This window comes from Gymnoscopelus microlampas (genome assembly GCF_963454915.1).
Source record: "Gymnoscopelus microlampas genome assembly, chromosome: 1".
NCBI lineage: Eukaryota > Metazoa > Chordata > Actinopteri > Myctophiformes > Myctophidae > Gymnoscopelus > Gymnoscopelus microlampas.
The window spans coordinates 37,315,780-37,340,561 of record NC_139962.1 but is presented as its reverse complement, the minus strand read 5'-3'; the positions used below and the strand labels follow the sequence as shown (position 1 = coordinate 37,340,561).

Below are 24,782 nucleotides of genomic sequence, written 5' to 3'. Positions count from 1 at the left end.
CTCTTTAACTCTGCATCTGTGAAATGAAAACCAGCACTATTTCAGTACCAATAAAGGCCTGCTATTAACATATGGCATTCGTTTGTGTGCGAGCGTGCGTAACTTTAGTGAGCTATACTTTGTCTTGCCTAGTAAGTTGTGCAAGATGTCTTCCATCCATAACTTTTTGTTTTGCACTTGACCTCTATTTCCATTTTTATACATTCTGTATCTTCCATCCATATTGATGAGTGGAGTGAAAAACTAAAATGTTTCAAATATAAAAATCCAAACTTCTTGTTTATGCTTGTTCCCCTTCCTCATTTCATTCTGCTCACACTGTTTTAACTAACTTTGGTTTATTTTACCCACATCCTGAAAATCTATGGTATGCTTTTCTGTCACTGAGTAGTTCAATAGACTACATTCTTTATGTGGGTATCCTCTAGGGAACCTTTCCAGGCAAGTTGAACTTTCCTTGTTACTTGCTAGTTTAAAACGTCTCTATTAATTTGTCTCTTGTGGTAGAAAATCAGTGTTAGCTCTTAATCATCAGATGTCACAGGTAGGGATCTTTGCTAGTTTAGGCTACTACAGGCAGGAAGTCAAACTTCAGAAATTAGAATACCACAGAAGCTCACTGCTGTATCATGTTATAATCGTTAGATTGTATGACTGAAATCTGGACAAATCTTAACTTAGGTTTGTAGTTTCTGTAACTGTAATAGGTGCGGTATTTGTTCTTATTAATGGTTTCCCAAAATATTTAATTTCTGGATGTAATTGTATACAGGGTTCCCCACATATTTTGATGAAACAGCTGATGATGTAGTTTCATACTTGAATTGATTTGGCCTGGCTGTAATTCCTACAGGGCCAACTAAAGGTGTAAACAAGTTGGGGAGAATTCAGTATTTCTCCCCTGAACTTCAAACATTATGAATTGAGATTCTAGTCACGAAATAACCTTAATCCTTGACTAAAGTTTATTTTGTTATTATGGTTGTTTGGGACAGATGTATTTCAAAATGGAATGCATGCTTGCTAAAAAATAAGGCGGCATAAATTTAAATGTAAATAAACAGGATAGGTTGTTTGGAATGGAAGCTTGATGGCAATACAACGCTCAAACCTTTTCCTCTCATCAAGGTTAATTAATTGAGTTTGTATCACCTCAATGAAGATGGCATTGCTTTGAAAATACTCCATGCTAAACAGCCAATTATGTTTATGAAACTGACACACTTGTTATCATATGTGATGTGAGATGGGTCTTTGATTGCTGCCAGGATCATAGCTTATTAGAGCATTATGAAGTGGCTTTGTCTGATGCATGGGTAGCTGTAGTACATTTGTGTGTGGGTACATTTGTGTGTTTATGTATACAATGCTGTACAACTAGTGGTAAGTAGTTTTTATTTTATTTAGAAAGATCCTGTCTTTCACCTTAGTTAGTGAGGGTCAACGCCTCACCCTACCACAACCCTCACCCTGCCATTCCCAGTTGACTTCTGTCTCCCTGCCCGGCTCTGCTGATAGGCGATGTTGTACACCAACAAACAGATTTGTCAGCCATTTTGAACTATCGGATAGTTGAGGCTGTCAGTGCTGCTTCACTGCTCCTACTTGGGTCTGAAAATCTGTTAAAGGCAGATCCTCTGGCTCCAGCAACCTGCAAGCCCACACAGCCTCCTTCTCAGATGGAGAATGGCCGAAGATGCCCTTGTGGCTTTAATGGTGGCAGATTTGGGCCTGGGAGCTGTCCCCCCCCACCGACCTACTGTTCTATCAATGGCGTAAAGCAGAGATGATTATGGTGCCGCCACTGGCCTGCAGGACTAACAAATTCCTCCTGCCACTGCTCCATGCTGGTCTCTCTCCATCTGTTGTGCACAGAAATACGTTTGCTGGTGTTCTGTCACAGTCTACCCAATACATACACTTGGCAGGAATATATTTATTGATTTCCTGAAATCAACCACTTGCTGCAGTTTGACCAACATTTAAAACCACATTCTTGGCACTGAGTGTTGGATTGGAAGAAGAGTAACACCTGATCAGAAGAAATTATTTTTTCCTGCTTGACTGAATTGTTTGATTTTCACTTTCTGCCTTTAGGGTTGTTGTTTATTATCTGGCTGCACTGGCAATGTTTATGTCCTTTGTACAAGGCATTCTTGTACTTCTGTTTATGTGGACATAATAAATATTTCAAATGTGTGTGTGTGTGTGTGTGTGTGTGTGTGTGTGTGTGTGTGTGTGTGTGTGACACAGTGAGGCTTGCCTGCAAACCGATGCGCAACTGCTGTGTTCAATGAAATAGGACAAGGTGAATGTCATTCACTTTGAGTGTGTCTGTCTGTCTGGAGTTAATATCGCAAACCACTGGACTGATCAGTGCCAAACTTTGTATGCACCACAGAAGCTTTTTTTCTTTTTATATTACATTTTTATTTTATAATGGGGGGCACCGATGGCCTAGTGGTTAAGGCTGGTATATAGGCTTGCTAAAAATAAGGGGAGCATGAATTGAAATGTAAATAAACAGGATAGGTTGTTTGGAAAGGAAGCTTGATGGCAGTGTTGACACAACACTGGTATATAGGCTCTGAGGCAGCCTGACAGTGAGTCCCGGGTTCGATTCCCGAGCCTGGCGGGCCTTTGCTGTGTGTCACTCCCTGACTCTTTCCTCACTGTACTATCAATGTCATAGATACGTCATAGACGACTGTAGTCACAGACGACTGTTGTCACAGGCTGGTCACCTAATTTTGGCTGGTCAGACCATTATTGGTTGGGTAGCTTGTCAATCTAAAGCGGAGGCGGGGAATGAATACTATTGGTTGTGTAGCTTGTCAATCAAATCATCCCGCCCCTCCTAGAGCATAACCTACTTTATCGTCAATCTTAAAATAAATGGGACCATAGTTTATCAAAACGCATATCATGATGATTGAAAGGAGACTTTAAACTAGCGACTGGAAGAATATTGTATTTATGACATTTTTTATTAAGGTAAGAAAATCTAGTCTAAAGTTTGTCAAATACCCATCTGCTTGCGTTAAGATTATTTCTGACACCAGCAGGGGGTAAACAGCGAAACTACAGGCCATTCATATGAACTGTCTCTTCCGTATTGGAGTCAATGTAAAAATCTCAAGCTGGCCCCTTGGTTTTGACCTATAACTGCACGGATCTGTGTAAACCTTTTTTTTTATAGCGCCACCAGACTTATGTGTTATGTTATGTGACTCATGTGATCAAGACTAATATGTTTGATTCTTCATATTCCATCCTGATTGGCTAAGATTGACAAATAAAGTTTGCAGGAGTGGCCCGTTTTGAACAAAATGCACCAAATCATGAACGCAGTGTCCGATTGCGGTGAAACTTTTCACTCACATTCGCACTACGTTGAGGAATAAATGTCACCCTTTTAACTTTGCCCTATTATAGTGCCACCAGGAGGCCAGTTTTTGCAAAACAATTTGTTTTACATACCCCTACAAATGTTGTCCACACATCACGCAAATCGGTACACATTATCTCTTTAGCAAGTCATTAAGACGGATCCGTACCATCTGTATGATTTTTCACATTCCAGGCTGATTGGCTAATTCCGAACATTGACCTGGCTGAGACCTGTGCTCCGAGGAGCACTTTTTCTATTTAAACTATGTTCAGCTGTGAAAGTTGGCAACCATATTGGTCCTACAGGGACACGATAAGATCTGTGGTAACACAATGGCCAAAAGTAGCAATTGGCTTCTAGGACTCAAAGTTGCTAATTGGTCTGACCTGGTTGCTGTAGACGGGCACAGAGGTGTCAAGGTCCTACAGTGGGCCAGACAGATTGAGGGCACTCCCAGGTCTTAAACTCATTTTAGCCTTCTCTGTACTTCTCTGTATTTATTTTGGAAGAATAACAGCTCTTAAGCTTGAGATACCAGAGGCAGTTTAGTTGGGAACTTGGGACTATCTTCTATTTCTTGCCCTGGATGGAGCAAATATTTATGTAGTTCAGTGATTCAATTAAGCCCTACTTTGTAATTGTTGGCATTTCCATGTTCATGCACTGCAGTGAGGAAGGAGTAACCAGATTGCAACTGCAATATACGTTCTACATACCTCTAATATACTGCATACCATGCATTACACCACCTCTCTTCAATATACAGTATACCATGCATTACATTATCTCTTTCTTTAGATCTTCCATTAGGGATTTGGTACCTCAGGAAAGAGGAAATAAGTTAAATATCTCAACCGTAGATGTAGCCTCTCTTGCTTGTTCTCTCTCGCTCTCTCTTCCCCCTCCTCTATCTCTCTACCCATACTCCCCCCTTTCTATTTACCTTTCTTTATCTTTTTTCCTTTTCTTCCTTTTTGTTCTCCCTTTTCCCTTGAGGTGTGCCATTTCCTTGGAACATAGGCATATTTTAAACTACATTTAACATTCAGCCACTTATTTTACTCTTATTCGATGCATTATTAAAATACCTTCAGACCCCCTTAATTATTTCACTAGCTCTCCCTTTCCCGGCGGAACTGATAATTGGTGTTATTTATCTAAACAATACCACAATGTGACTCTTAGGGTGGGAGCAGTTGAATAATGGATGAGGACAAATGCAAAGCAATTGCACTTACTCAAAGACTTGTGCACTATCCTTGTCAGTGAGATTTGCCATTTACATTTGCAAAATGGCCACCAAAGTATTAAATGCTTCACTGTTTTCTTATAATAAAACTGGAGATGATATTCACTTGTACACTTCTCAGAAAGAGAGAAAGAGATAGAAAGAGAGAGAGCTGTGCAGTGCATGGAGCGATGCAATTTAATGAGTCTCTGACTCCGAGTGGGTTAAATTTGTCAGGACCAGGAATGGACATTCTCAGTTTCAATCAATAGCTGACAAGTTTTATCAAGGCGAATCGACTGGTCCAACGTCATCTCTGTTCTATTTTTATAAGACCCTGCATACTGTAGGCTGTTTACAGGATGAAAGCAGTGATGTTCTATTTGTAAATTACTCTTCATCATATTTGGAGAACTCTTGTCTGGCATAATGTCCACTCCACCTTTCACTAGTTGGTTGAATCTACCTCCTCACTTTGCTGTACAATATAATTGAATCAAGTGAGAGGAGGTTATTCAGTATTGACCATAGGTTGCAAGTACATTTTCCGTGCCCATCCCTAGTCATGAAGAATTTGGAGTGGTAGGGATAGACATTATGGCCCACTGGCCCGGAAGTGCTATTTAAACCCTCCAGGCCAGCTGAACACACTTGCCCACTCGGGCCAGTAAAATGAATGCATAAAAAAATAGGGATGGGCTATACGAAATTTCTGGCCGATATCGATATCCGATATAATAATTGCTGTTATGGCTGATAACCGATATAAATCGATGTCGATATGATCTCATTCTGTATTTTAAAAAAATAAAAAATATTTTGTCTAATCTGAAAAAAGGCATATAAACACTGAAATTGAAAAAGCAATGCCTCTCTATTCCAAAACTAGGGATGCACTGTTATTGAAATGTTGGCCCATATCCCAACATAAACGGCTTGAATGTAGTATCTTTATTTTAAAATGTTCCAACTTGTTGACCCTTTTGAAAGCTTCCCCAGAAAACACTGATAGAATCTGCAGCCTTCATCATCACAAAAGGCTTTTTCAACATAATTAGTATAAAATAAAATATTGCCATGATTATTTTGATATCGGTTCGATACCAATAATGCATTTTAAGGCCAACATTGTCCGATACCGATATGATGACCGATTAATTGTCCATCCCTATTGAAAATGAAAACACCTGATTTCACTTCATTTTCCTGTGGTACTGGTGTTTTGTAATCTTGTAAATTAACGCTGCAACATAGCTTTTCTTGAGCCCTGTGTCTCGGTTGGCTGAAAGGCAGAGGCGTCTGCTCCGTCCAGAAGTCCACTGTTCGCTCCCACCAGTGCAGCCTCTTTCTGGAGGCCAAAAGAGGAGCTAGTACCAGTTCCCCGTAGACAGACGACCCCCCCCCCCCCCCTCTCGTTTTTTTTGTATATATATATATTTTTTTTTCATGCTTTTTTTGTACATAGTGGTATTTTTTTCCCTCTGTATCTTTATGTTGATTTTTGAACTGTTTGGTTACTTGCTACTATATATGTCTATGAAATTAATTCAAGGACCCCAACGGAAACAAGTCCGCAAGGACTTTTTTGGCCGGACCTTTTAGACAAAAGTATTATAAATGTAACTGTGTTGTTTTACATTCTTTTGCCTAATAAAAAATTCAATCAATCAATCAAAGCGAAGTGGGAGGTTACACTGAAGGTTACACTGTGACTTAAATAAACTGACTGTTGACTGTTGCATCATATCGGTATCATTTTTATAACGCGAGAGTAAATTCCAGCCAGTGATCTTCAAAAGTCACTGCCCTATAATCTCCATATATGTCTATATGTATGGGCGTATCGGATTTGTTTATGGTTATGTCTGAGTCATAGTGACATGTCTATATATGGGTGTATCGGGTTTGTTTATGGTTATGTCTGAGTCAAAGTGATGTCAGAGGTCCGCTGGCTGGCCGGCCCTCCCATTAGCCAATTTTAATAGGATAGGATGTACTTCCTGTCATTGTGGCTGTTAATTTTCTGTTAGAATACTGCAAATAAAACAAAATGTGCTATTGAAATGACATGTCTTTGGAGTCTTTGGTTTTACAGCTACATTTGAGTTTGAAATACAAAAGCGACTAATCCTATGCTACATTCTCTCCACAATGAAAACATCACGACTGATTTACAATCCTATAGGGCATGATGCCAACTCACCTAATCCTCTCATCTCTCTTTGTCCTCTAGTTACGACGGCGCAACCCTTCAGCCCGTTCTGGTTCACAGTGGAGCCCCAGGACATGCTGGCAGTGCGAGGCGCCCCTGCATTGCTCAACTGCTCAGCCCACAGTGACGAGGCCCTGCCGGCACGAGTGGAGTGGAAGAAAGACGGCACCTTTATGAGCTTGGTCTCGGATGAGAGGCGGAGAGTCTTGCCTGATGGCTCGCTGCTCATCACACAGGTCGTGCACTCCAAGCACAACAAGCCCGATGAGGGCACCTATCAGTGCGTCGCCACTATTGACAACTTGGGATCCATCTCTAGCCGGACAGCACGCCTCTCTGTAGCAGGTAAGCGCTGGGAAAGATAAACCTGAATTGCTCGTAAACTGTCCCTTACCACTTGGAAAGTTTGGTATCTTGGAGCATCTCAACCTGGGAAACCATGTCAGGAAAATCCCAAACATGATGCTTTAATGAAAATGTAGAAAGATTCATGTAATGTAAAGTAGCAATAGGCCATACCTTCCACTGTATGAGTTTGTCCAAAGGGGTCTGTTTTTTGCCAGGCCTACAGTACAATGTGACCTTGTTCTGCTGTGGGAGCAGCAAGTGGTGTGGGATTATTAGGAGTTTGGAGTCGAGTCACACCACTAAATTCAATTTGCAGGCAATGGAACAGCAGCATTCTGTGTGCTTTCCACTCTGCACTGCTCTGCCAGGTACAAAGATGAGAGAGAGAGAGAGGGAGCGAGAGAGAGAGAGAGTTCTTTGACAATAGGCTAGTCAAGTACAGGCCTCTGCTTCTTAGGTAGTGGCTAGTGTGTGAAGTTGCACTTATTTTACTTTAATGTCTTATTACTGTGTTTCTTGTCAGCATTTTTTTCATTTTGAGAAAAAGAGCTAATATTATTGCCATTCAAGAGCTTTACAAGATCCTTCTTTCCTCTTAGAGAGGCAGGAATAGTACTCATCACTTTCACATTTGTTAAACTGTACGTATCCCTGGTTTTCATGTTACAATGGGCAACTTTGTTTCAAGGCAGGACACACCACTTTAAATGATTTCCTTTGTGGTTTTACTAGCGGACACTACAAAGCCAAGGTATGTGTTTAGTATTATGAGAGCTTGATAGCTTTACCCCTTTTCATATTAATTAATTGAACAATGTTCTAGGTATTTTCCGCTGCACACATTCAATTAGTGTTTACTTTATTGATGGTGGTAATAGTAGATAATTGTGTGTGTGTGTGTGTGTGTGTGTGTGTGTGTGTGCGCGCGCGCTCCGCTTCCTCAGCCCATTCTTACCCCATCACATGGGCTGACCTCATGATCACCATGGGAAATCTACTGACCTTAAGGTCATTTTAACACATCAATATATCACAGCCAACCAGAGCAAATCTTCACTGTGTGTGTGTGTGTGTGTGTGTGTGCGTGCGTGTGCGTGCGCGTTTGTGTGTGTGCGTGTGTTTGAAGTTAATTCAAATGGACCTTGTTGGTACACAGTCGTGCCTGGCTCTCCATCAATGCCTGTCAGAGAAACCTGATTCATGTTTAATGCAGACAGGACTCATGTGGTTGCTGTGCTGAAATGAGCTCTCAAACAGCTTCACAACCAATCGGATCTGCCTACGGGATGTTGTATTCAATCAATTCTGACTTAGAGCAAGAAGCAAGAGAAAACCATTCCGCACGCGCGCGCACACACACACACACACACACACACACACACACACACACGCTATTCAGAAGAGATGGCTAACGTCGTACTTAAACATGGCGAGCACGCAATGCACACACACACATGTCGTATCATACACCCATACTGACACACACAGAGACACACCAAGCCAGTGATGCGTCTCCAGCATGCTGGCAGGTGGCCAATAAAAAGGTTAATTGCAGCGTGGAGGGAGCAGGCCATTAGGCCACCGCTCGACCCAGGAACGATGGTGTAGGCAGGGAGGAGCAAGGGCCCTGGGCGTGACCTCTTAGACATAATGGCTTGTCCGGTTAGCGTGTTGCAGGGAATGGCGGGTAATAACAATAGGATTGATTACTGCAGGACGTGTCCCCTAGTTCTTTATATAGAAGAACCCTCTCTACCATCAACAATGCTCCTTCACATCCCTCTACACCTCTTCTCTTTATCATTCTCTCTTTATTTCGATGCATTTGTTTTTCACCCCCTTTCTACTCTCTGTGTTTATTTTCTGTCTTCTCCCTTTGTCATCCACTCTGTGTGTGCGCGCACGTGTAGTACATGAGCTAGCAGAGAAACATTCGTAGACAGGGGGAGAGTGGCTTAGCCGGGCGTGGGTTTATGTATTCAGCTTGAGTCTCAGTGAGAGAAAGGGAGGGGAGAAAAAAATTATAGGGCAGGGAGAGAGGCGTGCAGTGCATAGAGCGAGATGCGAATAATGAGACTCCTATCTCTACCGTCTAGTCGGCTCTCACACAACTCTTCCCCCTCCTTCTGTTTTCCCGACTCTTTGAACCCACTTCTCCTCCAGTGGCCCATCTCACCATTGCTCGACAGGGATACCCCCTAACGGAAAGACGATAGTGAGAATTTCAATCTGCCCCCCTCCATTGCCAACCATCTCTTATCATTCCATGTCGGATTTGATTACTGACCCTACCTGAAGTAGTCGAGAGAGGGTTTTCAAATCAGTTGAAGTCGCTCTGTCTGATCTGGACACATTTGGTTACATTTGTCTTCCATCCTGTGTTCAAGGGCTTCTGGTGAAAAAATGAAACTTTTCAGTTGCTTTTCACTTACTGTAATATTCGCGCTCAAAGGGGAAAGGACAGTTCATTATTAAACGTATAGGGGATTTCTTTTGTGTGTCTGTTTACTATTATTTCTAGGCTTGAGTACTTGTGATAGCTTAAGCTATAACGTTCAATTGAATATTGATTGATTGGTCTTTATATAGCATACATGGACCGTAAAGTCATAGAGCTGCAAGTCATTCGGAAATATAATTGATGAAATAATCACTAAGAAAATAATCTATAGTACCGCGGCAAGAATGGCCGCTAACAAACCTACTGCTCTGGAAAACAATTCCGTCACCGTCCCACTCCCAATATGAAGGACGCCCCCAAAGTCTTTGTATTAGTTCTGCAATGCACTTATTTTATCTCTAAATTGTTTCCACCCAGTTGTAGAATCTACATTCAATTCAGATAACAATTGGGATCTCCGCCTACCGATACGTCTGGCAACGCATGTCTACAAATGGATGAATTAAAATGGATTTTACTGTGTAGTAGAAGTTCTCAAATGAACACATGCATGCTTTTCATATCTGTCAACTCTATTTTATGTACTTTAATCTGTTTTGAGAAGCCTCTTCATGACCATGAGGACATAACGGCTGCAAATTGTCATTGTGGCAGCATTGCAAAGTCCTTTATGTATACTATTAGTGAGCCTTCTCATCCTCATACAGTGAATACTTAGATGTGAGCCCTGTTTCTGACAGTTTACAGTCATATGGATCATGTCACTTCTCAGGGCTTGTGAGACCATGGAAGAAAGTAGTTGCAACTAGAAAAAGTGCTCCTCTGAGCACAGGTCTCCGCCAGGTCAGGTAGGTTATTTTGACCTCCTGGTGGCGCTATAATAGGCCAATGTGAAAAGGGTGCCATTTCTTCTTGGCCTGTCACGGCAATCGGACACTGCATTCATGATTTGAGGCATTTTGTTCCAAAAATGTGTTTTGCTAAACTAGACCTGCTGGTGGCGCTAGAACAGGCCAATATGAAAAGGATGGCATTTCTTCCTCGGCCTAGTGGGAATGTGCGTGCAAAATGTCATGGGAATTGCACGCTGCGTTCATGATTTGAGGCATTTTGTTCAAAAATCTCCTGCAGAATCCGTATTGAGCCTTTTTATTTTATTGGTTGCTTTAAAAAGCTTTTCTGTACCCTGCTATATGCATTTAACTCATTCAGTGCCTGACTTATTTCTGGCAGTTTGGCTGTGAGTGCCAGAGCCAAAAATACATTGTTAAAAAAAAGTGCTTAGGAAGCGAGATAAAGCCTTTTTCAGTAAGATGTTAAACAAGAAGTGAAGGGAGCAGCAAATCTTAAAATCATGATATCTTGGGTTCTGAACATTAAAATAATAATAATAATAATAATAATAATAATTTGCCAACGTGACGTCGGCGACGTCAATGGCACTGAATGAGTTAATGCTGAAAACTGCTATGGAAAAACCCAATAAACAAAGTAAAAAAAAAAAAAAAAAATCTCCTGCAAACTTTGGAAGCCAATGTTAGCCAATTAGGATGGAATATGAAACATTGGACAAATCTGTGTTGATCACATGACTATAGAGATACTGTGTACTGATTTGCGTGATGTTTGGACAGAATCTGTAGGAGTATTATCAAAAAATGTGTTTTGCACATATCGGCCTCCTGGTGGCGCTCTAAAAGACAGAGTTGAAAATTTGCAGGGCAAAGGTTTCTCCGCGGCCTCTAGGGAGTGTGCGTGCAAAGTTTCATGCAGATCGGTGCAGTTATAGGTAAAAATGCAAAACGGCCTGTTATAGCGCCACCATGAGGCTGATTTGAACATTTTCAAGTGGAATTTCTTCCTCGGCCTAGTGGGAATATGCGTGGTAAATTGCACTGAAATTGCATGCTGCGTTCATGATTTGAGGCATTTTGTTGAAAACGAACCAATCCTGCAAACTTTGGAAGCCAATCTTAGGCAATCAGGATGGCATATGGGAAATCGGACAGATCAGTGACAGTGTTGATCACATGACTACAGAGATACTGTGTACCGGTTTGTGTGATGATTGGACAAAATCTGTAGTAGTATCAAAAAAAATGTTTTGCACAAATCGGCCTCCTGGTGGCGCTATAACAGGCCAATCTGAAAAATTCAGGCCAGAGGTTCTGAATTGACATCCACAGATTGTGTTTGCACAGTTTCTCAGTGACCGGGCCAACGGTGCCGGAGATTAGCTGGTCACAGACAGAAGGACACACAAACGGACACACGGACAGGGGGCAAAACATACTCTCTCGCCATGCCTTTCGGTCTGGCGGAGACAATGATATTGAACGATGCCTCTTTGTAATTGGGCAGGTCCACTTTAAACACTTGAGGTACTGTACCTCACTAATGGAAACCCATTTGGGATTGGATGTTGTTTGAGTCATCAACAAATTGGCCAAAATAGACGGAAATGCTATAGGATGTTTATTTTAAAGCTGTAATGAATGTCATGTATTCTTTCATGCCCTGGACAGCCTGATTTGCAGATGTTTTTCATTGGATAGATGCACAAGATGCACAATCACTGAAAATAGTTCATGGACTCGTGCCTGTTGGTAGATGAGACTGGACACCGGGGTGCTTGTCTCTACCATGCTATACTCCCGGTTGTAAATAGCCACATTGGCTATTCCACTCCGGGCACATATAATTGTTAGCTACTAGACACCTGGGTGCTAACATCCATGTCAACCCATTAAGACCTGTATCTACAAATGTCTTCTAAATCCTAACAGTTTTCTGAAAATAATATTGTTGCTATAATATCAGTGGTTCTTAAACGTTTTCATGTCAGGACCACCCAAAATTATATGTATTTAAAAACCAAACTCCAAATATTTTGTTTCAGGGACTCCCGTCCCCCGTCCCATGTTCAATATTTTTCAAAGAAAGCAGATCTAGAATGTGTTATTATTTATAAATCTCTGCTATTTTTGAATAGTCAAAGAAATCTAAAATGACACAGATGCTTTCCCGGCCTTAATGGATTAACATACAGGCTATTCATACTGTATTTGTTCATAATTTGCAGTAGATCGATTGAGCAATTTATTGAAAATGAATTCAAAAGGATAAATACATACAAGAAAGCCCAAAGGCTTGTTTCCATTGTGGTCCTTTTGATTATCATACTGCCATTCTACGTGTACTTTATTTCTATCATATCCTGTATTATTACTTAATATACTTATACTTATTGTCTCCGCCAGGCCGAAAGGCATGGCGAGAGAGTATGTTTTACCGTCCGTCCGTCCGTCCGTCCGTGTGTGTGTGTGTGTGTCCTGTCTGTGTGTTAACAGCTAATCTCCGGCACCGTTGGCCCGGTCGCTGCGAAACTGTGCACACCCACTCCCTGGATGCCAATTCAGAACCTCTGCCCCACATTTTTCACATGGGCCTGTTATAGCGCCACCAGGAGGCCGATTTGTGCAAAACCCATTTTTTCTCATTACACCTACAGCTTTTAACCAAACGTCATGCAAATCGGTACACAGTATCTCTATAGTCATGTGATCAACCCGGATCTGTCTGATTTCCCATATTGCATCCTCATTGGCTAAGGTTGGCTTCCAAAGTTTGCAGGATTGGTCCGTCTTGAACAAACTGCCTCCAATCATGAATGCAGCTTGCCATTTCCATAAAATTGCACACGCACATTCCCACTAGGCCGAGGAAGAAATGCCACTTGAACATTTTCAAATCAGCCTCATGGTGGCGCTATAACTGGCCGATTTGCATTTTTAACTATAACTGCACCGATCTGCGTGAAACTTTGCACGCACACTCCCTAGAGGCCAAGGAAAAACATTGGACTGCATTTTTCACATCTGCTTTTCACAGCGCCACCAGGAGGCCGATTTATGTAAAATACATTTTTGGAGATTATTCCTTCAGATTATGTCCAAAAAACACGCAAATTGGTACACTGCATCTCCATAGTCATGTGATTCTGATGGATCTGTCCGATATTTCATATTCCATCCTATTTGGCTTACAGTGGCTTCCAAAGTTTGCAGGATTGGTCAGTTTTAAACAAAATGCCTCAAAACATGAATGCAGTGTGCAATTTCCGTGAAAGTTTGCATGCAGATTCCCACTAGGCCGAGGAAGAAATGCCCCCCTTTTCACATTCACATTGGCCTTTATAGCGCCACCAGCAGGTCTAATTTAGCAAAACACATTTTTGGAACAAAATGCCTCAAATCATGAATGCAGTGTCATCCCATTGAAAGGCCTAAGAAGAAATGCCACCCTTTTCACATTGGCCTATTATAGCGCCACCAGGAGGCCACAATAACCTACCTGACCTGGCGGAGACCTGTGCTCCGAGGAGCACTTTTTCTAGTTATTAGTATTATTAGTATTGATATTATCTTGTTATATTGTTGTGACACAGTCTCTGGAACATCCCACCACCATTTCACTGCTTATAGACCCCTTAACAGACGACGTCACACTGATAAGAACCAGTATGCGACTATGCGTGCAACCAGTATGCGCCCAATGAAACCCATTCTATCAGGTCTCACTAGGACGCGCCTCACCAGCCAACACACAAGAGGGGGTTGAAAACAACATGTTGAGAATTGATTGTGTGAAACAATCACCTGTGCATCCAGTCTCAATCTTGGTAAACAAATAATTGGTTTATACATGTATGACAATGGCACATGATGACACCATTTATTTTCTTTTTTTTTTTACTCAATCCCACGTTCTAGTGATTGCAGGATTTAGGAGGATAGTGAGATTCAGTGTGGGCAAGGAGTTTTCCTGTCACACAGCTACAGTATGTTGCAAGTGCAACACACATAATGGTATTGATGAAGCAGGGTAAACAAACAGATTGCAGGCTCAGAATGCCTCGCTGCATGGTCCTAGCTGCACACCTACAAATAGGGCTGCTCTCTCTCATGCACACACACGCACGCACACACAAACAGGTCTAGTGACATGTCACGTGGGCAAGGACTGAACTATTCCCTGAACTGTCTGGATCTCTCCCTCTCAATCCATCCGAGTTTCTTTCCTAGCTGCCCAAAATGCACCACGCCTCTCCTTCCTCCTCTCATCTTTCTCCCTGTCTCATCAGCTATCCTCTCTACCTCACACTTTTCATTTCTTTGACCCGCATTCCTTTTCTCTTCTCAGCAGCCCCCCCTTTCCCTTCTATTGTCCCGTTCCATCTTCACTGTTATTCTTCTCATTTTTCCCCAATCCACACCTTTTTTTGTCCACAGTGACTGCATGACGCACGCACGCTCGCACGCACACACACACTTTTATCTGCAAACTCCAGAAAGCATCAAATCCACAATGTCACTGCTTCTTTTCAAAATGTTCTCTCTTTTGTGTGTACTGGTGTTGGGTGTGCACACGTTGGCACTTGGCGCGTCTGTACATGTGAACGTGAGACGTTCCATTGTTGGTCAACACAAAATCATTCACAATGCAACTTTGTATTCAATTACCCCCCCTCCAAATGACCAATTGCATGGTACCTCATTGCTGAGCAGCCAGGGTTGTCTTCATGACGAATAGCCCTGACCCGGAAATGAGGTCAGGGTCACCATGGCATTCCATTACCCTGATTTTCATCTGTCTCTGGAAGGCAGCATGAAGATCTGTCTCTGGAAGGCAGCATGAAGATCTGTCTCTGGAAGGCAGCATGAAGGAAAGAAGAAAAAAAGGAGTAGTTATGTCCTGCACTTAACTGGGGGGTAAAGAAAAGGAAACTCTTGGTGGAGCACAAATGATGATAAAGGGGAAATGCAATGAAACGGCACACGGTTATGAGATTGTGACTACTAGGAGGTAAAGGTATGCAACACCTGAAAAATATAAGCAGCGGAGAAAGAACTTGGCAGAGAAAGGAGAAGAGTGGAAGGCGCTTTACAGTAGGTGAGGGCATTCCCTGGAGAATGTCTGCCGGAGAAAAGAGTCGCTAGGGAGTCTGCAGGGCTGAGAGCAGACGACAGCCTCCATTTTAGGAGTATTCACTGACTGATTAGGTCCGCTGGGTAGCCGGAGAGGCTGACAGAGAAAGCCCTATCTCTACTCTCCAGACACGTATGTGTGTACGTGCGGGTGTGCGTGCGTGCGTGCGTGCGTGCGTGCGTGCGTGCGTGCGTGCGTGCGTGCGTGCGTGCGTGCGTGTGTGTATTGGCATGGGCACACATGCCTGAATCTCTATTTGTGTGTTCTAATTTCCATGTACCTGACATCTCATTTTCTAACATGAATTCTATTCTCATTCTTTTCCCATTGTATATTGAGAGCACAGCACCAATGCCAGGCGAGTAGTGAGAGCTAATTAGTTCCAGAACCGTTTGTTGGTGTCAACAACTTCACAGGTGCTACCAGCAGTTCTGTGATGCAGCTTCTGCTCCGTAGGGACAGTTGGGCAGGGAAATGAAATCAGGGAATTCCGTATATTGTGCTACTACTACACAGCTTGGGAGGGGGAAGAGACCAGGTTGCTTGGAACAGCCAGGGTGTCAGAGGGATGAGACTTGGGAGGGACGACAGACTTCCCGAGTTTGTATTACATTTGATTGCTACAGTAGAAGCACATACACATTACAAATGAATGTGGAATACTAGTTGAACACCAACCATGTTTGGTCTGAATTATTATTTTTATGCTGTTTTACTAAATGTATTGTATTTTTTAAGGTCCTTACAATGTGTTATACAGGTTTTTAACTTACAAAACCCCCACTAAATTCTCTCAGATTTTTTATCTGCATGTTCTGAGCATTTTTCAACTGCAGTGATAAATGACCTGACGTCGTGCCATTATGATGGCAGCGTACGGTCTATATAATAGTAATTTGTTAATGTTAATTTCACCGCTTGTCGTCTGTTAATGTTACTGCCCTGTCATAGGCAATACTGCTGTGGTAAACCCCCCTCATAGTATGACATCCAGTTTATCCATGTTCAGTTATTCCACCTCTGTAGTCCTTGGATTGAATATGTTAACCACTCCAGGATATACCGTATCCGGAACATTAAACTCCAACTTGTGTCGTTGCATTGTTCCACATTATCTGTGGAAAGCCTGCTCCCATGTACTGCTCCGTGCTCAGATCTTGTCTAGTGGTCATTTCCACAACAAACTACATGCACACAGACCGTTTCCGTATCCTCTCTAAACCGGATGGGTAGAAAAGTAGCAATGTGAGTCATGAGCCAAATCCTCGGCCGGGTCATACCAAAGATTATAAAAATGGGACTGAATGCCTCCCTGCTTGGCACTCAGCATCAAGGGTAAGTCCCTGTGACATACTAACGTCATGTCCAGGGGGTGTACTTGTTCATCATGGCTGGGGGATGTACTTGTACATCAAGCCGACTCGCGCTACAAAAACGGGCGATAGGCCCCTGCCCTATGGGCCACATGGCTCAGTAATCTATACCGTAATCTTTCTTAATTCCATCATTAAAGAAAAACTAACGGCTTCACAGTGGTGCTGGTTATACCAATGCTGGTGTAAGTGTAACTAAGAGATTTGCTCAGAAATCTATATTTTTAGATACACAGATAAAACATGGCAGATGGGGAGAAAATGTTCTCTCTATGGTGGGTGGGATTATTACAAGAAGCCAGACAGTTACATCACTGTCGGGGAGCAAATCAAACGCATGTCTTTGAGTACACATTTTCAAAAATAGACCACTAATAAACCACTGAGTGTGAAACCACTTTTCTTTATAAATGGGACGTCAGAGAACCCCAAAATAGGACAAAAAATAATAATCTAAGAATAAGTGCAACATTTTATGATGGGCCCTTTTTAAATGGTGTTTTCTCGGTTCCAAACCTAAAGGAGAGTGCTTGGAAGTGCTGCTGTAGTTGATGAAGATGAATTTCCCTTGCAAGTTAAGGTGGAGCTGCCTACTGACTGACTGTGTTGGATTGCAATGTCTCCCTTGACTCCCATGTTTTTCAACCCATAACCCCCCCACCCGTGGTCGTGAAGGACAAAACTAAAGAGACATTGCTCCTTCTCTCTCTCTCTTTGCTGTGAAATGTGACATTTTAACTGGGGGTTTGAGAAGCGATCAGATGGCATTTAGCCTAGTGGTTGGAGGTTTCAGAGAGCGTATTATTAGATATGAAATGTGTGTACACACAAAGAGTTTTGAGCTTGTAGATTGACATTTTCAGAGTGTGACACCGTTGTACAACAAAGATATATACTGTAAATCAGGCTTAATGTTCATAGTTGGAGATGCAAAGACAACCAATTCCCTTTGACCTAACTCAGGAAGTTCAAATGAACGCACAAGATCTACTTCCTGGCTGATCTCCCTAAGGCTAGGTCATCCAAGAACTCTTTCTCCATGCATACATATGTGTCGATGAAATGAAATTTGTCCCTGAGCAAGACTCTTAACCCCTAATTGCTCACAGGTTCTCATTGGAAACAAGACCGCAAGGACTTTCATGAACGACCTGTTAAAAGGAATTATCCTTACAATACTTGGATCCCTCATTAGATTATTAACAATATTTGTATCGGATTTATTGCATTTAGGACAACAGTAAACCTTGGGGGAATAACCACAACTCCCTTGTTTTTCCTGGCAATTTCAGGCACACTGTTGCACAATACTGACTTGATACCTAACTGATAAAACATATTAAACATATTCTTGACTGATTATAAAAATCTGCATTATCTATAATAAGCTATCTATTATTTGGTATTCCATGCATAATATTCATCCGAATACACATTAAATAAATGGGCCTCATTCATGAAGCATGGGTACACAGATACAGTATACTAAAGTGCATGCGCAGTGTTTCAGCGAAAAGGGATTCATTATTTTTTTTTGCGTCTGCTACAATGAATCTCAATCTGCTGCTAGACACTCATATATTCCACAAATCGTGCTTAGCTGTTATTAGAATGCCTTATTCTTCATGCTAAATCTATTACAATAGTACCAAACCTCAAATAAAATGTTTATGTATTCTTTCTTCTCATTTACACATGAGATAATTATTTTACTTTTCTTTACTTCATTTCAGCTGATCCATCACGCGATCAAGGGACTCGCTTCCAAATAAAACAGATACAAGCTGTCAAGGTGTTGCAGATCTGTTCTTTTTCACGAGAGACGCAGTTGAACTTCTTCAGCACACGGTTTCACGTTGGATATTTTCGGTTTGCCTTTTATGGTGTTAAATGGGCAGTCGAACAATGCAAATAGGGTGCGCATGAACATGCATTTGGTTTACGAACAGGTGGGATTCATCATTCTAATCACCTGTTATCTGCACAAATCAAGGCTTTACACAGCCTTTCATGAATCGCACGTCAGTCTTTACTTTAAAAAATCTACACTAAAATTTACACTAAAATATAGCAGGAAACATACTAACTACTTTGTGAATGAGGCCCAATGTGTCTAAGTGGACATAATATTTGGAGTTAAATAGACATGGAAAAGTTTGAGTCTGGCTAACCTTATCGACCACAATTATTAGACTAAGACTTAATGCAATGGTTGGGTCATTTATTCCACCCATTTTAACCGTGTTCAAATCAAGACGGCTGAATGAAATGGCAGCATAATGGTTTTGCCTTCAGAATTTCTGCAGGATGCTGTAGTGCACACAGCAGGCAGACAGTCACCACTTTGCATCATTCATCCATTTCACTTGTAGACAAACTGTCTCTGTGCCCTTTTTGAAGCTCCCATTGCTCTACCAGATGACAATTGGCTCTTTTTGACTAACTAAGCGAACCGTGCTGTGCCGATCTGGATTTGTTTCAATACGCTATGGCTCTGTTTCAGAAGGTTCTCAGAACCTAATTTGGGCCCTGCTCAGGAGGTAGTACCAACCCTGAGATATTGGAAGCATGGGAGGAGCTAGTAGTGCTGTTACTCTGGATTTAGTCAGGCGGAGGTGACAACACTGGAACCATATCCTAGACCTAGAGCAACTCAACACCACCATTTGTATTTTTTCTATTTTTGAACATTTAAACAGCAGTAAAAGGCTAAATCAAACTGAAAAACTCGGGAAAAAACTATAATGTGTTTATAATGTAAAAGTAAAAAAAAAAGAAACTTAAAGGGTTCTTCTGGATAGTTTCAGGTTATGGAAGATTCTGGGTTACCCTTCATAGTAAAAAGAAAAAAAGCGTTGCCTATCTCCAAAGATGCAACTTTCAAATTCACAAACCTAACTGAATTACTCATCATGTTGCTAACTCTGAACTATTGAACTCTAATGGTTTGCTCCCGGTGTATGGACCACTTATGTAGGTTTTTAGGCTCTATAGACTTATATTTGTCCTATTGGCATTGCAAAGCTTTCATCGCAGGCCAAGACCTAATTTGGATCTTCCTGAGAAGTGACACATTAAATGTGCTTATTGTACAAATATTTATTTATTTATTCATGGGATTTAATCTGGTTGTTTGACCTACCTTTCTCCTTGTATATGACAAAGACTTGCTAATAAATTAAATGCTGGAAAGTGGTAGGCTATTCATTCTTTATGCAGTTATGAAATTGGGTATTTAGATGATGTATCCTAGCTTTAATTTGATTGGGTTTACTGAATTTAGGTTGACAAGTGATTTTTTTGTCAGAACTTTATTTTAGGATTCTCTAAATTAGATTGTATTCAAGACAGAATAAAATGACTGGTTCTCCCTAAAGAGACCTTGTACTTCACTTTACGTCTACTGGGCGCTTGTTTGGACTATGTTCCTTACATCCTTCCCTCATTGACATTCACTGTCTGTCTTACCTTCATAACAGTGTGCAGCGGCTAAACAGGGGAAAGGGATACCTACAGTATGAAGTAATGGACCCACGTATGCACTTTTATCTCGCTAAAACTAGTATGAGCACACATAAGCCAGCTTTGGGTTTTCATATTGAACCCACCCCCACACCTGTGTTTCACAGCCGATATGGGATTCACAGGGCTTTTGAAGCACAAAAAGGAGTTTACTCTTGTGGGTTGGTTTTGATGTCTCCTCAAGGTTTGGCAGACATCTTTTCAAACAGCTCAATTTTCAGACAGACGGAGACGGACAGAGAAAGTAAAGGAGTGGAGGAAAGTTTAATTCCAGATTGACACGGTTCACCAGCCAGCCTTGAGTTTTTGATGGCGAAGGCCACTACTCTGACAAGTGTTTTCATTTTTTTTAATCGCTCTGTGCACTCCACCCAGCTCAAGTGAAAGTGACATTGACATCCTATCTTCCTTCCAGTCCAACCCCACTGTCATTGTCTGGTTATGATTTCGGAACCATCATGGCTGGCTGATGACAACCTAGAATTGGCTTTCGTTTGAACGATGTCTATTTCACGGAGGAGAATGTGGAATTGTGGAATGACTGCAAGGTGACACAAAGGATTAGCTTTCCCCCCTGCTTTCTAGATGTGAATAATATTATGTCTGAAGTATATTTCTTGTGCTAGGTGCAGAACATGGTGTGACTTTGAGTGTTTCTTTGAATGTTCTTCAGAGAAAGAATACTGTCTGTTTGGGCACGACTGAACATAATAAAGTATGAAGTGTGTATGATGTGTGAAGTTGGTGAACTTTTCTCGTGTTGTGTACTTTAGACATTGTATTTTTTATGAGCTGCCTTTTTTTCCTCCTTCTCCAACACCAGAATGGGCACCCAAAGACATTGTCACCCTCCACCCTTCTTTTGGTTGAGGGGGGGTACATATAACATTCTCACACTTGGACCTACAGGGCACACTCAAGGTGTCAGACGTATCTTGCTCTAAATCCCTCAAGACAGAGTCAAAGCCCTAGCTGTCTCGCTCCAACTGCAAATGCATTCTAGCCTTCTCAAACGTGTGCTTCTTCTGACGGAAGAATAACAAATAAATCCCATTTCTCCTTTATTATACAAGCTTTATTGATTTTTGCTGATAGCAAGTCAAAGTGGTTCAAGTCAAATGGGATGCAGCTTCTGCTTTATGATTCTTCCTTGCTTGATGGCCTTGATGGCAAAAAGTTTGTTTTGTTTTGTTTGCTTTTAGCCCGAGACACTCAATCTGGACTCTACCCAGTGTCTCTCAGAACGAATGTGAGAGTGAGACAGAAGAGAGAGGGGTAGGGACTAGGGAGCGGCTGCCATGGAGCAGTGTCGGAGCAGCCGTTATCGTGTAGTGTTCTGCCAAGCTACAGAGGTGAAAATCACAACGGGAAGTAAAGGGAGCAATGGATATGTTCTCCATATCGAAGGGATGTGTTCAGTCATCCTCAAACATAGCTTTTATCTCGCGCACAGAGCTGTGAGGAAACAGTCTGCATTGTTCGAGTGCAGGAACTCAATTATGGGGAGAGGTGTAAGAAAGAAGCTCAAATGTGTGTAGGATGTGTAAAGGTTAGTGGTTCTCAAACGGTTTCATGTCAAGGACCCCCAAATTAATATGCTTTTGACCCCCAGTCCCCCATCTGAAAATATTTTGTGCCAGGGACCCCCATACAAGATTTTGTATGTGTGTATGTGTGCCCTCATTTCGCTGAGCTGCCCTGAACTCTCTTTGTGAGGGCCCCGGGGAGGGTGTCAGGATTCCTCCTCTCCACACCATGCAGTGCTCTTTCTGACTTCTGATTGGTGCAGGGCAGGCAAGCTGTGAAGGTGTCAAGTGTGAAGTGTGTGCGTGCGTGTGTATCGAGTCTGAGGTTTGAATGTCGATTTAAAACAAATAAAGGCCTGTTCCTGGTGTTTGAGCACAGAGGCTCTGCTGCTGCAATGTTGATACCGATTAACTTTTTTCTGCTATTGACTGTAATGCTGCTTGTATCACTGTGCAGTGTGCATGTGTTTGAAAGAGTGAGAGAGATTGTGTGTACCTGTGTGGCACACATACACACGCAAACACAAAGTCAAGGGAAAATTTAGCTGCAGTAGCTTCTTTTGACTTCTGTATTATTGCCAGCCATCTCTCTGGATGAATATTACAGTGCACAGTTACATGAACGCACTCGCATGCATGATTAAAGCTTGTCATAGAGGATGACCGGTGAAGAGAGGCATTCGTTGGAGCATCTGTTATTGTATAGGTAATTTACTGCAGCTGGATTCGCCTAATTGTTGGATCCACTCTGTCATACCCTCTAGCTCCAGATACTGTTTCATAATTAGAATAACTGACTGACTAAATTTCTAACATCATTCCATTGCCTTTCTCAGCATTGCCTTTTCAGCTTGAAAGGCATTTTTGTAGTTTGAAGAGATATACGGTATAATTATACAATTCTGGCTACCAGGTATCTTTATTATACTTGCAAACCTAGTTATACGCAATGGACTATGGACTACAAAGTAAATAACAAACCATCTGGCTATTAACAGCATTCAAAAAGTTGATCACCCATTCAGCACTGCACACAGCGTGGCTATCATTTACACAGGAACGGACAGCCATCGATAGTTTGTTTGTGTTTTTGATGTCATGATGACACAGTTTGTTTTGGGTCTGATGTCATGCTGTCACAGTCAGCATGCCACATGCCATATTTGGGTGTAGCTGCAGTGGGAAGTCTGGGAACTCTATAAATGGTTATGTCTGAGTCATAGTGACGGGACACTGGTCCGCCGGCCCACGGATCAGATTCATTATTCTCGCTAGACACTAGAGGGTAGAAGTAGATGACGGCCGGACAATGCGTTATAAACATTATCGTTTTAAACTTAAACTGTACATTAAAATGTGTTTCTGAAAACATTTGAGATGAGAAATAGGCAATGAAGTAACAAACTTGATTCAGCACTGCCTTGTTGCAGTGCGCGACATGTGTATTGTGCAGTGGTGTAAAGTAACTATGTACATTTACTCAAGTACTATTTTGAGGTATTTTTTTACCTTACTGGAGTATTTCCAATTTTCTCTCACTACATCTCAGAGGCAAATACTTTTACTCCACTACAATTATTTGAAAACTTTAGTTACTAGTTACTTTGTAGAAAATAGCCGATCTACAAGCTCACAATACGTCGCGATGCGACGCATTGTGAGCTTGTAGATCTGCTATTTTCAAAAGATTTTTATACATTTGAAAACTTGTGAAATGGGACATTCTGCACAATGAGTACTTTCTACTTTAAGTACATTTAAATACCAATACTTTTGTACTTTTACTCAAGTAAATGTAGAATTCCGGACTTTTACTAAGTAAAAAAAAATAGTACTTTTCCCACCACTGGTATTGCGTTTAGATCCCATAGCCCGAGCGGACGGCACATTTGGCTGATGAATGTTTTGTTCTCACTGATTCAGTCAGTGAACGACCTGCCCCCATCACTGTGATTGGCTGAGACACACCCATCCCCTGTTTCACTAGGAAATACATCACGATATGGCCGCGAAAAGACATTTCAGCTGGTCGTTAAACTGACAGGCTATTGTTAAAACCCTTAATAAGTGACAGGAAAGTATTCCCTATAATGTAACTGTTGAGTGTCCTTAGCCTGCTTTGTTTTTTCTCTTCCAGAATCTGAAACCCATCACTGTTGTTTTGAGCCAGAATTTCCACCAAAGTTTATGCCCATGAAATAATGGTAGTGTTTGGTCCAGGAAGCTGCAATTACTGCTAGAGATGCTGTGTGTATGGTGGTGGAGGAGGTGCTGAATGACATTAATTTACTGCCCTATCATGACCCTAGACGAGGTAAATGATGATGAATGCTCCTCGCTATGTCATGTGACATCATCACCCAGCGCCACAGCTGTGTCTTCAGACCCTCTTGCTTTTGAAACATCTGCTGCTTCTTGCCAGCCAGTCGTAATTTTTGTGCATGTGCAAACACATACACGCAAATGCACTGACAGCATTCACCCTATCTGTGTCACGTTGGTTTGACTTGTCCTCTACGTACCTCAACTGTCCTTCTCTCCTCTCCTTGCCTCACCTCTCCTCGCTTCTCCTCTCCTGTCCGTCTTGTCTTTCTCCTTCAAGCTAACTCCATAGGGTGAAAAGGATGCTATGTCAGCTCCTTATTCCTTTTTCCTTCCCTCCCTCCTTCTCATTTTCCTACTGGCTGCCTGGCACGGCTAGAGCATAAACAGAGCAGGGCCACCGATAGCATCTGCAGATGTGCCGCCAACATCCCCAGATAAGCACCAGCAGCAGCATGCCCCTCTCTAGTG

General features: G+C 41.9%; 1 protein-coding gene across 4 annotated transcripts in view; it reads left to right on the top strand.

The window, feature by feature from the left end:
* The window catches only part of LOC311051728 (neogenin-like), a 178,326-nt gene that overhangs the window by 60,399 nt on the left and 93,145 nt on the right, over window positions 1–24,782 (top strand). For all 4 annotated transcript variants that reach the window (XM_084066345.1, XM_084066344.1, XM_084066343.1 and 1 more), the window contains exon 2: window positions 6,853–7,176. In XM_084066345.1, the coding sequence (XP_083922471.1) occupies window positions 6,853–7,176 (324 nt within the window). The remainder of the gene's footprint in view (window positions 1–6,852; window positions 7,177–24,782) is intronic.